Below are 16200 nucleotides of genomic sequence, written 5' to 3'. Positions count from 1 at the left end.
CCACTTTTGGTTAATCAAATTTTTTCAGACATCGAGGAAAAAAGTGAACTTTCGTGTTTTTTCTATAAAATTACTTTTAGAATTGATTTATCTAGTGATTGAAAAAATTATTTTAATATACATTTCAGTCAAGTTAAGTCAATTTTAATACATTTTCATATATCAATGATTAACTCTATCAATAATCGATTGTAACAATGTGTTCTTAAGACAAAAAAGAAAATTGTAAGATAAAATCTTTCAACTCGCACATCTTCCTTCCTCTTGAAGATAATCTGTAGAATTGGCCGAAACGTAGACACGCTAAAACAGTAAAAATCAACTCTGATCATAATCTATTATATGTACAAAGATTAACTATGTATCAATATATATGTAAATCAATAATACCTATTTCGTACTATCGCACTTTTGATATTTTTTTTAAAAAATATAAATACAAACATGTAACATGTTACATATAAAAATATTAGAACTTCGTAGTGTTTAAAAAGAGATGTATCAACTATTAATACATTTACATCGTGTGTCGGAATTGCGCCGAGGTGTATAGAACTGATATACATTTTAATTAATTAATTTTGTCCGAATATTTCGGAAAATATAGCGGTCATCATCCAGGTCAGAAACAGGGGTATGAGGATTTTTTGTTTGTTTTAGAACGGTTATAATATACTAATGACAATCTAATCATGTGCAGGTATGTTTATCCAATCTACCTTAATTAAGGGGAATGTATAATTTTACTATATGTATAAATCAGCAGCTTTATTTGTATATACAGAAACAAAATATTCATCCTATTAATAACTCAAAAAAGATAACATGGATGACAAAGACATTGAATACTCAGGTGGAGAAATTGAAAATTACAAATATTCAACGTCAAATTATTTTGATAAAATGTTTAAAGTTTGCGTTACACTGAACCCAAGACCATTTTGAGTGAAGTAGTTAGCTATTTCTTCTTTATTCTTGATTGTCATTCTCTTTCGCCTTTCGTATATATAATATAAATACTATCGTAACCAAATGGTTATAATTTTCAAAAATATTCATATCTCTGATTGTCGAAATCGTTTATGAAGAAAAAGGACGAAAGTTTTGTTTATTTAAACAATACTGTTAAAAAAAATAATGATAAATTTCCATATAAAATTCTTAAACGTCGATACGTCAATTGCCAATATAAAATTCTCAAATGTCGATAAGTCTTAGTTTTAAAACCAACTTTGGTTTTTAAAAAACAATATCTCAGGAGCTATGAGACTTACAGATGACTATTAACACTTAAATTAGAATTAGTTAAGTTGTTTATAATTACTAATATAAACATTAAGTAGTTTATAATTATTGTATTTGTAGAATTTGCAGTTTCCATGATATTCACTAAAATACACTCATTTAACGTTGTTTTATTCAATATAAGTGATCCTCTACAACGTGTATGTTTTTAATTTAAATGTTTCATTGACAATTTTGGAAATAGTTACAATAACATAAAACATTACTAATGCATTACCGACTACGTCAACAGGGGTCCCATCCAGTCTGCAAACCAAGTCTTTGTGGCTGGGGGCGTTTGATTTTTTCAAACGAGCGACTCAATAATGTATCGTGCTCAATAGGGCGAAGCGTGGATGGGAGGCCTCGGGCAATGGTTGGCCCTTGTTTACAGACGGCACTCGATAAACTTGCAACATCTGGGCTATGTTTTCTTTCCTTCTCTATTGTTTTCGATAGGTTACAACGCTGTTTACATTGTTTGAGCCTCTGTAGTAATCGAATCTGACTACGCAATAACCGCACGCGTTCGTAGTCCTTATCGAAATGAATGGAAATTCCGAATAATAAAAACATTAAACCAGTGTTAACTTGTAAATTAATTCTTAGCGCAAGAGGTTTAACTTATCTCTTCAATATGAAGTATTGATTCAATTTTAATATCAGAAACAGACTGATCTACATGACTGTAATAAGCCCAATCTGGACATATGGATGAACTTGGGCTCCACTAAACCTTCGAATTCATCTCGATTCAATTCATATTCAATCCTTACAATCCAAAATCCTTCGTAAAATCCTCAATGCTCCTTACTTTGTCACAAATAAAATCATACATAAAGACCTTAATGTTCCCTATGTAACCGATCTAGCCCAATGGCGAAACGGAACATTTAAAAAAAAAACTGCACGCAAATCGGTCCAGTAATTCAAAAGTTTATTGTCGACAAAGATTCGACCATTCCCTTTTATATATATAGATAACAGTTTTCATGTTTTCATGGTTGTTATGACAACAGCCAGTTGTGAAAAGATTAATTTGAACTAAAAAAAATTCTAAATTAAAGTCGTGAGATGCCACAATCATTTTACCAGATTTTTTTTAATATGATTTTATTTACTATGCCATAAGTAATTAAACTAATAAAAATTTAGTTTATAGGTAATATCAAGTTTTTAAGTTATTTATTTATATGATAAAATATTTTTAAAGTTAAGACAGAATGATTTTAATAGTTGGTTGTGTTGGGCCACTCACTGCCTAACCCGGTTTTGAGTAAGATCGATTCCTGTAAATAAGTAATCAGTGAGTGTCTGTGGGCCACAACTGTCTAATCTGCTCCCCCCACAATGGAAATAAATTTATAAAATTCACTCTTATGGTTTATAATGTTAATTGGCATCGTAATTTAATGTTGTTTTTTTTTTAATTTGCGTATGATTATAATTTTCTTATTTTCTCAACAAATGTTCTATAGAAAATTATACCATGAAAAGTAGATTTTGGAAAACTTGCCAATGTTTTGTTTTTTATTACTTTTATTAATTTTTAATAAATGTGTAATTTTGAACATCCAATTTTACTTTATTTTCAATTTCTGTTCTACAGGTCTGGTTCCAGAACAAAAGGAGCAAGGAACGAAGGCTGAAGCAGCTCACGTCGATGGGTAGGGGTCCATTCTTCGGTGGATCTCGGAAGATGAGGGGCTTCCCGATGAACCTTAGCCCTGGAGGACTCGAAGAACCACCTGGAGGTTTTCCTTACTTCGGTTCAGAGGCAAAGTTCGAATTCGGCTACCCACCCCAGGGATTCCACCACGAATTCTTCCACCACGGCCCACCACCACAGGGCTTACCTTTCAACCCCTCTGGTGAGTAAAAATCCTCATTTATTTCAAAAAACCGGGTTCTTAAAAAAATATAATGCGTTTATAAAGATTATAATATAAAACAAGGCGGAGAAATATTTAATCCAGAAATGCTTTCAGAGGTATTTCTAGGCTTAGTAATGGATTAGAATGATCTCTCCACTTAATCAATGCGTCTATAACTTCCGAAGAGAGTGTTAGGGGCGGGGGAGAAGATCCTTAAAAACAGTTTAATTCCATCTTGAAAAGTTTTTGTTGACCATGTACAAGTGAATCAATTTGATATGTGTTGTTCTTTACGATCTATGAATTCCCCTCTTTTTCTCGTAGTTATAGCTGGAAAATAAATAGTTATAAGCGTACTCTGAAATTGTATGTGTACCCAATGCATCAAAAAAGAAAATTTAGTACTTCAAAACTAGGTAGAGATGAAAAAAAAAAGTACAAAATAACTTATTTTGTATTTTGTTATTTTCCAGTCCTAGACACGAAAGGATCATAATTCTTCATTAAGTACAAACAATTCTAAGTTGGTTCGTAGACTTTAAACTTACCTCTTAGGAAAAAAATTTTTTTTCTCAAAAATAACAAAAACAAAAGCATTGACAAAGCTCAAAGAAAAGACTATTGTATAGATTTTTTCGGTATTTACTCCCAACGTTTAAAAAAAAACAGTATTGGATTTTTAATAAAATATTTTAAGATATTTTAATGTAAATATCTTTTACGAACTTTCCGATTATATTTGCATGTTTTTATGATTCTCTATTTGAGGGACTGGGCCAAATTATCAAATATTTTGTTGTCAATTTTTCTTTTTTCTTGATATCTATCTATTTGTATGGTAAATATCGGACTGTTGAATAATAGATAATATAACGTGTAAATATATCAGCTGATTTTTTTTTTTCTGTGGTAATTTTTCTACCAAAATCGATTATTTTATACTTTCATAAAATATTAAAATATATATATATATATATTTATTTATTATAAAAATTAACAATTTTATATAGTCCACTCCGTTATCTGCCTCAAAACTATACTCAGTAACTTATTTAAAAATTAACTTATCCTATAATTATTATTCTTATCACAAAGCAAATCAATAAAAAAAACATCTGATTCATAGTTCAATTAGTACATTCAAAACTAAACAATTTAAAAACTTAAGTAAGACTCAATTCATTATTGTTATTTATTCGACTAGTACATATTTTAAACATAACAAGATAAGATATATAGAAAGTAATTAATCAGACTGCCTCTTTTTAAAATTTTAAGTGTAGGTATCAAAAAATCATTTAAGTTGGTTCTAGAACTGTTGTGATTTAAATCTAAATGTTAAGACAAATCGCAAAAGAAACAAAACGTCCTGGCTCTATGAGGACTTACAATTGCCAAAATAAGGATTTTTTTTAACTTAAAAAACTGGCACCTTAAATAAATACCTTTAATTTAGGCGATGATTAAATTTTAATTTTAGGATTAGTATGAGTTCAGTACAAAAATGGGACGAGCCTCATCACCTTGTTATTGATTAGAAAATATCTAAAATTTACAAGAATTATGAAGTTATGTTGTAATGAGGTATAGATACTTGACTGTAGATTAATAAGCGGAGAATATGGTGGGGGGATGTGGTAAGCAAATAAACACAAATAAATAATTATTTATCCGTACCGACGTCTCCACCTGAATTTCAGATCTTCAGATCAGGGCTATAAAATAAAAATAAATAACAACCATCATTCAGAGAAACAAAAAAAAATTTAAAAGAAATAATAAACTAACAAATTTCGAAACATACATAACAATGAATTTAAAATAAAATAGTTGATTAATAACCATAGATAGCAGCAGGCTAATAATAATGAAAGATGAAATATAATAATATATATTACGTCGGCAGTAATAAATAATTTTTTTGTTTATTTGCTGACCGTACTCCTTGACCATCTCCAGTTAGTTACACAGTTATGTTACACAGGCCTCAAATCAAAGCATCATCATGTTGTGTTTCTAGCAGATCGGAATAAGCGAATAATAAAAATAGTATCAGTCTTATTTTGAACAATGTATGGAGCTTTATAAAAAAAAAAAAAATTAACAAAAATATTTTTGTGAATAATCCACGACCCCTTATCGAACTCAATAGTCAGCGAAAATAACATCCTGTTGACAGTTGTAAGATTAACTAATTAATGGGTGGTTTGTTGTCTGACATACGAACATAAAAAGAGTTAAGAATCATTAAGAGGATTTACTATAGTAACAAAATGTATACCCTTTATCAGAGTATAAATAATGAAGATTTTTTAAAACTAATAATCGATTTCAACAACAAAAAGTGGCATAAATTCCATAAGTTTTTTTCCTTAAACCGTTAATACTCTATTAAATTTAGCCTCCAAATATAATATGGCTTATAGTTTGACAACTCATAATTAATGGAATTATAAAACAAGAGTATTATTTTGCGAGCTCTGAGGTAAGCGATAATACGACGTACGCATCACAATTTTTATATTTGGAGAAACCAGTTTGTTGTTTTGTTTTGTTTTTACAATAACCGAGCGAAGACCCCACCGATCTACCGTAAGGATAATTATCCATGTAATAACCTTTGACTACTGCCTCTAATGATAGTATTTAACTGGCGAGGATCCAAGCCACTCTGTCGACGGGTCACTTAACGGAAGGTACCACTGCTTTCGAGTCCAACAATTTCTATGTTGTTGTTGTTGTCGTTGTTATTTACTGAATTGAAAACACTTATCAATTCCAACTAGAGCATGTAGGAATGAGCTTGATAGTTTCATTAAAAAAATACGGTGCGGTGAGCGCATCACAACATTCACTTACCACCCAAAAAACTTTCTGTAGATTGAAGGGTCATGTTGAAATTATCACTATTTTTGTAATTAAAAAAAAAACACCAAAAAATACAAAAAAATATGAACAAAACTTTTTTATTTTTCTGTTGCTATAAAAGTTCGTATTGTATGATTTCTCGAGGTGGGAATAACAATTTTTTTTTTCTGCCAAGTATACAACAGTTTGACAATAAATAATTAAGTGGTAATGCAATCGGAAAAGACGGTCTTTTCCCGTTAGAATTGGATATTTCTATTTATCCTATTTTTCTCCTTTATTTATCCATAAAATTCTTTAATAATTTGTATTTATCTATTGTTTACTATTGCTAACAATAAGAACAGTTTATTTTTTTTTTTAATAAACAAAATAAAAGGTACTTTAATGAAAGATATTTTAATAATTCGTTATTTAAGCCCTGTCAAGACTGTTTCGACGAGAATAATTCCTATCTAATATTATGAAACGTTTAATAGTATATTGACACGGTCAGTTAAATCAAAATCGTTTGAGTCCTTCTAGAGAAAATCGAAAAAAATTGAAAAATCGATTCTATAAAGTTGCTCTTCCGGTCGGTTAATTTTATCGAAAACGCTGATGTTATATCTCAGGCTTATGCACACCTTAAATATGTAATTTCAGTTTTATATTTTTTTTATTTTTTACGACTTTTTGTTTTTGAACTGTTCACATACCATTTTGTAAGACTAAATTTTTTGGACTCAAGGTTCCCCAAAACATGCATTTCAGTCGTAACTCAAATTATAAATTTTGCACAATCGCAATACTTTCCCTTATTAAATATTCTATATATAAGTAAATAAAAGAAAAAAAATAACCAATGAATTCTTAAAGCGATCCTTAATTTTTTCCGGATATTAATAATTTCAATATAAGGGCATCCCAATTATGATGGCGGATTTTCATCACAATTGGGTCCGACAGGAACTCTAGTTTATGACGATTTACTCTTTTTATTCCGGATTGTTGGCATGCAAATTTCAAAAACCGTAAAAAAAAAATTGTTAGAGGTTTTCGCCGATTTCGCCTTAAGAAAGCGTCGATCCAAAAACGTTGTATTGAAATTTCATTTACTACCAGAATTTGCAAAAAAAAAAATCTTGTATATAACGAAAAATCTAAACATAAAAATATTCAGGATAGAAATTACCCTCCATTGATTTTTCTGCAAAAATTAAAAATGTGAATTTTTTGAGAATAAAAAAACAAATACGCCACTTTCGATATAAAACATAAATTCCTGTGGTTTCGCTTTTGGAGTTATTGGCACTACCTTGCGTTTCTGCCTAAGAGTTATAAATATGTCGGAGATTCACTGATAAAAAATTGAATCAGATTGCTCATCAAAATACCTCTTCGTTTCATCGAATCAAACACGTAATCGGCCTTCAGCATTGACAATACTCTTATCGGCTCCATGACCCTGATAATCATTTTTCATTTCATTGTGCCTCTGATTTCGTTTTTTTCATTCACTATATCCTAGATGGAACAGAAAAAAAAATAACTTAATATGACTTTTGTTTTAGATAAGTAATAGATTCCATAAAATTAGTGTGATTACAGTTCTTAAAAAAAAAAAAATTTTTTTTATTAAAACTTAAAACGTATATATGAATACTGAGAGTATTTCAGAAGCTCTAGCCTCAATTGGTTCTCAATAAAGAAAGCAAGATAAGTGAGATAAGGACTGAGCTCCGAAATTTTGCACGATCTGCCAGAGAGGCACTCACGCTCCCTGGCCGAAGCACCGCTGTTCTTATCCCATCAGAACTCAGTACACTCCTTAAATTACAAATATTAGAAAAATGGCAGGCCAAGTGGGATGAAAGCTCTCCGAGTAAATTAAAAGAAATAAAACGATCTGTAAAACCATGGTCAACATCCTACCGCAACAGACGTAGGGAGGAAGTTGCTCTAACCCGCTTGAGAATAGGTCATACTCTCCTCACGCACTCTCACCTGATCAGAAAACTGCCACTTCCAACGTGCAAATATTGTCAGTTCATTCTTACGATTAGACATATTTTTGATGAATGTACTCACTATTTGCCAACAATAAACAGGATAGGACTGCCCCAAAATTTATCAGAAGCTCTCACAGATGAGAAAGCTAAAATTACATTAGTGTTTGAATTTTTAAAAGCACATCGCCTTCTTTATAAATTAAAACTCCTCTTTGATTTTGATTTTTTTTTTATTTATTTATTTTTTAATTGTTTTTTATTTTAATAATTTTTTTTTTTACTTTTATCATGCCATAGGCATTAATGACCAGAGGGTTTTACGCCTTTAAGCAACAATCAACAACAACGACAATTATTAAAACTGTTTTTTATGTAGATCGAATTTGTTAAACTTTGAGTTCTAACATAGCTCTTTACGTTCAATATTTTGCGAAATACAATTGTTAAAAAAACGCACAAAAAAACACTCTTTTTTCTAAGTATTGAGAAATCGACATGTGAATTTTTTTTTTACAGAATATCATGAAATCTATTGTACTTAAGATTATCATCGTAAACAAAGGGTTTGAGTTCAGCTGCAGAATATTAGAACGGAAATATCGGTTTTATATGATATTATTATTATCAGCTCCATCCCCTTGATAATCCTTTTTTCATTTCAGAGTGCTTCTGCTTTTTTTTGTTTAATTTATTATATACTAGATATAACAAAAAAAAAAGTTTTATCAACTTATAATTGTTTTTTAAAACTTATTATGAATTTTGTTCATTCCAGTGGTAATTGTCCAAATTTTATTATTTTTCCTGTAATTTACTATGACTCCCTTCTCCTCTAAGGGAAAATTTATATTAAAAATTGAAAAAAAAAAAAAAAAAAAGAAAATACAAAACGCAAGTTTCAATCATAATCATGCAAAGAGATAGAGTTTTGAGGTTCCTTTATTCGAGACCTTTGAATGTTGGAAATGACATGGTTGGCCAAGAAAGGGGTGCCGAGGGACGGACAATATCCCGGAGCAGCCAATATCTGAAAGAATCTTATTTTAATAAGATGGAAGAGAGAGGAGATGATTAGAGGAAAGAGGAGCCCGCTGGTGGACTGTTATTAGGAGAGTACGTGGTTCTTCCTCTATTGCTACCTCTTCCCTCTTCCCACGCCCGCCCTTTAATTGCTACTAAAGGAGGACCAAGCCCGCTCACGGCAGCTCCTATCTCTCTTTCCTCTTAAATTCCCTTTCTGTTCCCAACCCTCTTCTATCCCTTTCTGTTATCAATCTATGGTTCATCACAGTAAAATATATATATATTTTACACCATAATTAATCCAATGGAACCCTATTTAACCGGAATAGTGTGGACATGACTATTACGGATAACGCATATTGTATAGTTTTACATTTATTAAAAAAAAAAAAAATAGAAAAATGAACCGGCTTCCAAAATAACCAGCACAAATACATTTAAAAACATGTAATCAACAGTTTTCTGTAATCAACCTATTCTCGATCACAGTTTAAAAAAATATATGTATATATATACTACACTATGAATAATACAATGGAACCCGTTTAACTAGTGTATACATCACACAATGTATAGTTATGTATTTATTTTTCAAATTAATAGACAAGTGAACTGGCTTCCAAAATAAACAGCACAAATACATTTAAAAACACGGTAACTCTTTTAAAACTTCAGTATCCCGTATCATTACTATTAATAATACAATTTTAATGATTTATAATTTTTTTTTGTGTGGAATTTAGTCGTCTTTAAAATCTAAGCTCCCCTCTTAAATTCCTCTTATATTTCCAACCCTCTTCTATTCCTTTCTGTTATCAACTATGGTTCATCACAGTAAAATATATATATATATTTTACACTATAATTAATCCAATGGAACCCTGTTTAACCGGAATAGTGTGGACATGACTATTACGGATAACGCATATTGTATAGTTTTACATTTATTAAAAAAAAAAAATAGAAAAATGAACCGGCTTCCAAAATAAGCAGCACAAATACATTTAAAAACATGGTTACTCTTTTAAAACTTCAGTATCCCGTATCATTACTATTAATAATACAATTTCAATGATGTATAATTTTTTTTTTCTGAAAATTTAATCGCCTTTAAAATTTAGGCTCTTATTTCCCCTCTTCAATTCCCTTTCTATTTCCAACCAAATTCTATCGCTTTCTGTAATCAACCTATTCTCGATCACAGTTTATATATATATATATTCTACACTATGAATAATACAATGGAACCCGTTTAACCGGAATAGTGTGACCATAACTAGTGTATACATCACACAATGTATACTTATGTATTTATTTTTCAAATTAATAGACAAGTGAACTGGCTTCCAAAAATAACCAGACTAAAAACACTGGTATTTTTTTAAAACTTCAGAGTCCCGTATCTTTGCTAATAATAGTACAATTTTAATGATGTATAACTTTTTTTTTCTGAAAATTTAATCGCCTTTAAAATTTAAGCTCCCGTCTTAAATTCCTCTTATATTTCCAACCCTCTTCTATCCCTTTCTGTTATCAATCTATGGTTTATCACAGTAAAAAATATATATATATATTTTACACCATAATTAATCCAATGGAACCCTTTTTAACCAGAATAGGGTGGACATGACTATTACGGATAACGCATATTGTATAGTTTTACATTTATTAAAAAAAAAAAATAGAAAAATGAACCGGCTTCCAAAGTAAGCAGCACAAATACATTTAAAAACATGGTTACTCTCTTAAAACTTCAGTATCCCTTATCATTACTATTAATAATACAATTTCAATGATGTATAATTATTTTTTCTGAAAATTTAATCGCCTTTAAAATTTAGGCTCTTATTTCCCCTCTTCAATTCCCTTTCTATTTCCAACCAAATTCTATCGCTTTCTGTAATCAACCTATTCTCGATCACAGTTTATATATATATATTCTACACTATGAATAATACAATGGAACCCGTTTAACCGGAATAGTGTGACTATAACTAGTGTATACATCACACAATGTATAGTTATGTATTTATTTTTCAAATTAATAGACAAGTGAACTGGCTTCCAAAAGAAACAGCACAAATACATTTAAAAAACCGGTTACTCTTTTAAAACTTCAGTATCCCGTATCATTACTATTAATAATACAATTTCAATGATGTATAATTATTTTTTCTGAAAATTTAATCGCCTTTAAAATTTAGGCTCTTATTTCCCCTCTTCAATTCCCTTTCTATTTCCAACCAAATTCTATCGCTTTCTGTAATCAACCTATTCTCGATCACAGTTTATATATATATATTCTACACTATGAATAATACAATGGAACCCGTTTAACCGGAATAGTGTGGTCATAACTAGTGTATACAGCCCACATTGTATAGTTACGTATTTATTTTTCAAATTAATAGACAAGTGAACTGGCTTCCAAAAATAACCAGTTTAAAAACACTGTTACTCTTTTAAAACTCCAGTATCCCGTATCTTTGCTAATAATAATACAATTTTAATGATGTATAGTTTTTTTTTTGTATGGAATTTAGTCGTCTTTAAAATTTAAGCTCCCCTCTTAAATTCCTCTTATATTTCCAACTCTCTTCTATCCCTTTCTTTTATCAATATATGGTTTATCACAGTTTAAAAAATTCATATATTCTACAGCATGATTTATCCCGTGTAAACAGTGTTACCATGACTAGTGTATACTGCGCGCAATTTATAGTTTTGAATTTATTTCTAAAATTAATAGACGAATGAACTTGCTTCCAATGAAGCCAGATATCTTTAAAAACATGGTTATACTTGTATAACTTATATATCTTGTATTTTGCTAATAATGATACAATTCCAATTATGTATCAATTGTTTTGTAGGGAATTTAATCATCTTTAAAATCTAAGTCCCCTAAATCCTCTTCTATTCCTTTCCGTTAACCAAACAATCCATCATAATTTTAAAAAAATACATTAACATTAACATTATAGAATCCTCTTTATCCGGAATAGTATATAGTTCTGAATTTATCCTATGAACCAATTGATAACTGGATCTGCTGCTAACTGAACAATGAAAGAAAGAAAATATATATAAAAACTTAACAAGTAATATTTATAGAATTATTAAATAAATAATTTATTCATATAATGAAAATATAATTTGTATTTCCTATTTAGGTATTATTTGGAATGAGGGAGGGAGAGGTATTTCTCTTTGAATTTCCCAGATTTTGAATTTATGGACATGAAATTTTACTTAAGGCTGAAAAAAAATTATTATTAATAATTAACAAATCAGAAAACGATTAATAATTTTATATAAATTTAACATATTATTTGTGATTTTTTAAGTTTTTTTTTTTAATGTTCATTCAAGAACTAAGGTTTCTGATGTATCAGATACCAATAAAAAATACTTTTTAAGATAGAATATAAATTTCTTTGCAGATGTTAATATATTTGTTTATGAAACCATTTTTAAGTATGACTGAAATCTGATGCTATTTAATGCAGTAATCATGTATTTTACTTCTATGCGAGTAAAATTTACTCAACGATACTAATAAGTGAATACTGAATTATTCTACACTATTTTGTAAAACTGACTAACAACAGGCTTGTATTCTAAAAACTGAATGCGTCTTGTTTCAACTTGATCAATCTTTAACAGTATTCAGGAGTGCCGTCTTAAAATTCATTGTTCCCGTTTACCGAAGTGGGGTAATTGTCTTTTAAGAATTGATATACCCCATCGATCGGTTGCCTAGCCTTAGACTGAATATTAATATCTGAAATTCGGAAATAGTTTTAAGTGAAAACTCTATTCAACACAATCCTTTTTTTATAAACCATTATCTCGGAAGGGTTTTAACATGTATTACGAAGCAATAATCATTCAACATTTATTCCTCATATATCATTGGTAAATATTGAATGAAATATCTTTTATTATGAATGATGGTCAATTTATTTCGACATTTCCTGTTGTAGTATACTGTACCCTATGCAAGGTATATTGTTAATATTTCAATAGAATTTAATTTAATCTCTGTAAATAAATCTTTCTTTCATATTGATCTCACAAGCACGATTTTAGTTAAGTTTATTCATTTTTTTTTACCCACTCTATTTACGAAATCCACTTAATATATTTTTTATTCTTATCAGAAAATACTCTAGAATTTTTATTTTGGACCTTGGGGTTCCCTTAAATATACACAGACTTAATATTTGATTTTGACTTTGTGAACCAATGACTTCTGTTGAACCTAACTATTTATTTATTTATAGATTTAATATGATTGACTAATTATATATGGATTAATACTAATATCAATCATAAAGATGAAATAAAAAGTATAATGGACCATGTCAAGCCCACCTTTTTTAATATAAAATTATATAATAATAACAAAATCTTATCAAATTTTTATTAAATATATATTTCACACTTTTTAAATGTAAATTATTATAATATACAAGGGGGGTACACCCTATCCACCCAATGGTTGACCAAACCCCATTTTATAAATTACACAATCGTTTATTTCATTGTTCTATTTGTTGCTCAAACTATATAACTGTAATTTACAGCAAGACTGTAGTACAAACTTTATTATTTTTTTCAATATAATGTAAGCAAGAAAAAAAAAATTTCAAGTCTTTATCCCATTATTTTTATTATTATTCCTTGTATGAAAAATATAATATTTAAATAGCCATGTAAAATATTACAAGGTGACCAATAAAAACTATTTTATATAATAGATAGAAAAATAAATAACTACAGAAATAATTATTTTAGGGAGGATTTATTTATTTACAAAAATTATATTACTGTTATCAATAACAAAAATAAAGAAATTTTGTATTCATATTTAGACAAAATCTATTATTATTTTTACTAAATTAAATTTTAAGTTATCTTATTTTTTAGTCTCACGTAAACAATATAAAACTTTGCGTAAATTTAACTTATTTCTTTCTTAACCATTTTCCACTTTTAGTAACATAGTTCACAAAAGACCTTTCATTTCTCTAATCGAAATTATTATCATTTTTTTCGTTATGCTTAGGATTATTTTTGTTCTTAGAATGATTAGTTTGTTGATTTTAAAACTAGTGACGTGGTTGAGAGAGAAGCGCCGGGATCTTCCCCTTCCTTCAGAAGTATAAATAGGAATGATTGTGTTTAAGATATTATTTTACTTTAGATTTAATTTTTTTTTTATTTATTTATAATTATTTCATTTTGTTAATTTCTTATTTTGATACCGATTTATATATTTGTAAATATCGTGTGAATGAGCTCTATCATCCATATTACCATTGTCTAAAAGTATGATGTGTTATATTACAAAATAAAATTAAAATTAAACAATGCTCATCTGTGTTAGTATATTGATAAATTCTGTGTATTATCCATCGTACACTCTTCCTATAATATATTCTAGGGCTGTTCAGTTGGGAAATAGTAGAATTTAGATAGAAAAAAAAGTCTCACAAATACTTCCAAGAGTCTAATGAATGAAATATGAAATGAAATGAAGATGAATGTGTTTGAAATTGGCCAATAGGATAGGCCGAAACGTAACAAAACTGTGAAATATACATAAATATAAAATTGAACTGTGTTAAGTTGTTATTACTGTATAATTTTACCCTAATGAAAGTTGGCTTAATTTTTTCCTTAGTCTTCATGATAAATATTTATTAATAAAAAAATTAATCCCAATAAAAAAGCAAAACAAATAAATTAATTTAGAATAGGTTAATGTAATTATTTAATTATTCTAATGATTTTAATTGTGTTGCAGGGGGTGGTTTGGAGGCCGGGGGGCCACTGGGCCCTGAGTTCCCCGGGCTAGGGGCGGAGCAGGGTCCACAATTCCTCAGCCAGCAGCCAGCCCCAGAACCTCACCTTCACAGGGACAGTCCTGAGTTTATATCTTCACAAGGTATCTATCCTTTATAAACAAAAATTTTTTGTTAATTGAAAATTCCAAATACAAAGCTTCAAGTCTCTCAAATACCAGTAAAGAAATGACCAGGGTCTCGCCATCATAAGGACAATTAGCAGTAGTGGAGTTATTTTGATAGTCTTTCTTGGACAGCTGAAGTGAGATGTGCTGTCTTTGTTATGTGTTTTTGTCTTATCTCTCCTGACGATGCCTGGATTGGCGATACGATATCTGATTAGTTATTAAAAATAAAAGACACACGGATTTGTTTTTGGAATTTTCCTATTATGTATATCCTATCAATGATTTTTGTCTTCATTTTAAATTTTGCCTAATTTCCATTAATATGTACATAAAAATAATTTCATTTATAAAATATTATGTCCTATGGTTTATTAATAATATATATTATATCCTTTCATTATTAATACTACATTACATTATTTAGTATGTGAATTATGAAACCAGTGATTTGCAATAAAAATAAAAATTTGTCACTCTATTCTTCCTCTTTCCACCTTCTCTTCCTATATTCAACCCTCACTCTGTCCTGTGTCTTACCTCACAGTCGTTAATGATACTACAGATATTTTTTAAATTTTATTTTAATCATTTAAATGGTCGACTATATTATCACTGAAAATGTTTGGCTGATGTTTCCTGTCCCTTTGTTTCGGTTAGAAATTGACTTCCTAACGAATTCCATCAACTGCCTTTTGAACTTCTTGATGAGTTGCCGAGATAGAAGACAGGTGTCTTGCATCAGTATCTCGTGCTAGATGAAATGATAGTACAGTTATCTATCTACCGCAGTTATATCTATTTAATTTCTTTTTATGGGATCTTTATAAATACTCTTTTTTCGTTTCTTCATAATTATACAGTGTGCGTCTTAAATGTTTAGGCAGGTCTAAGCAATGAATCTTAGGTCGACGTACTAGAAGTTGGTTCACATGTTTATGATTTTTATTAAAGCCCTCAGTTTTAATATGACATGAGAATATTAATATTATATTATATAAACCATGGAGTATGTCGACATAGAGAGACAGAATTTTCACTAGAATTATTATTGTATGTTCCATAGATCAAACTTTATGTGGAGTACTAATTAGATGTTGCTATGATTTTATTAAGGGTAATTGTGAAATAAAATTAATTAAATTTTAGTTTTACTTAAATTTATAAATCTAAAAATAAATTG

General features: G+C 29.2%; 1 protein-coding gene across 1 annotated transcript in view; it reads left to right on the top strand.

Annotated features, from left to right (window-relative positions):
• The window catches only part of Lim1 (LIM homeobox 1), a 250567-nt gene extending 235557 nt beyond the window's left edge, over nucleotides 1-15010 (top strand). The window contains exons 6-7 of the mRNA XM_014424798.3: nucleotides 2894-3155; nucleotides 14853-15010. Coding sequence (XP_014280284.3) covers nucleotides 2894-3155; nucleotides 14853-15010 — 420 coding nt within the window. The remainder of the gene's footprint in view (nucleotides 1-2893; nucleotides 3156-14852) is intronic.
• The last annotated feature ends 1190 nt before the right edge of the window (nucleotides 15011-16200 follow it).

The sequence above is a fragment of the Halyomorpha halys genome, unplaced genomic scaffold (assembly GCF_000696795.3).
Source record: "Halyomorpha halys isolate HHAL.00 unplaced genomic scaffold, Hhal_1.1 Scaffold27.1, whole genome shotgun sequence".
In the NCBI taxonomy this organism is placed as follows: Eukaryota; Metazoa; Arthropoda; class Insecta; order Hemiptera; family Pentatomidae; genus Halyomorpha; species Halyomorpha halys.
The sequence above is the reverse complement of the archived record's forward strand: the minus strand, read 5'-3'. Positions and strand labels throughout refer to the sequence as shown.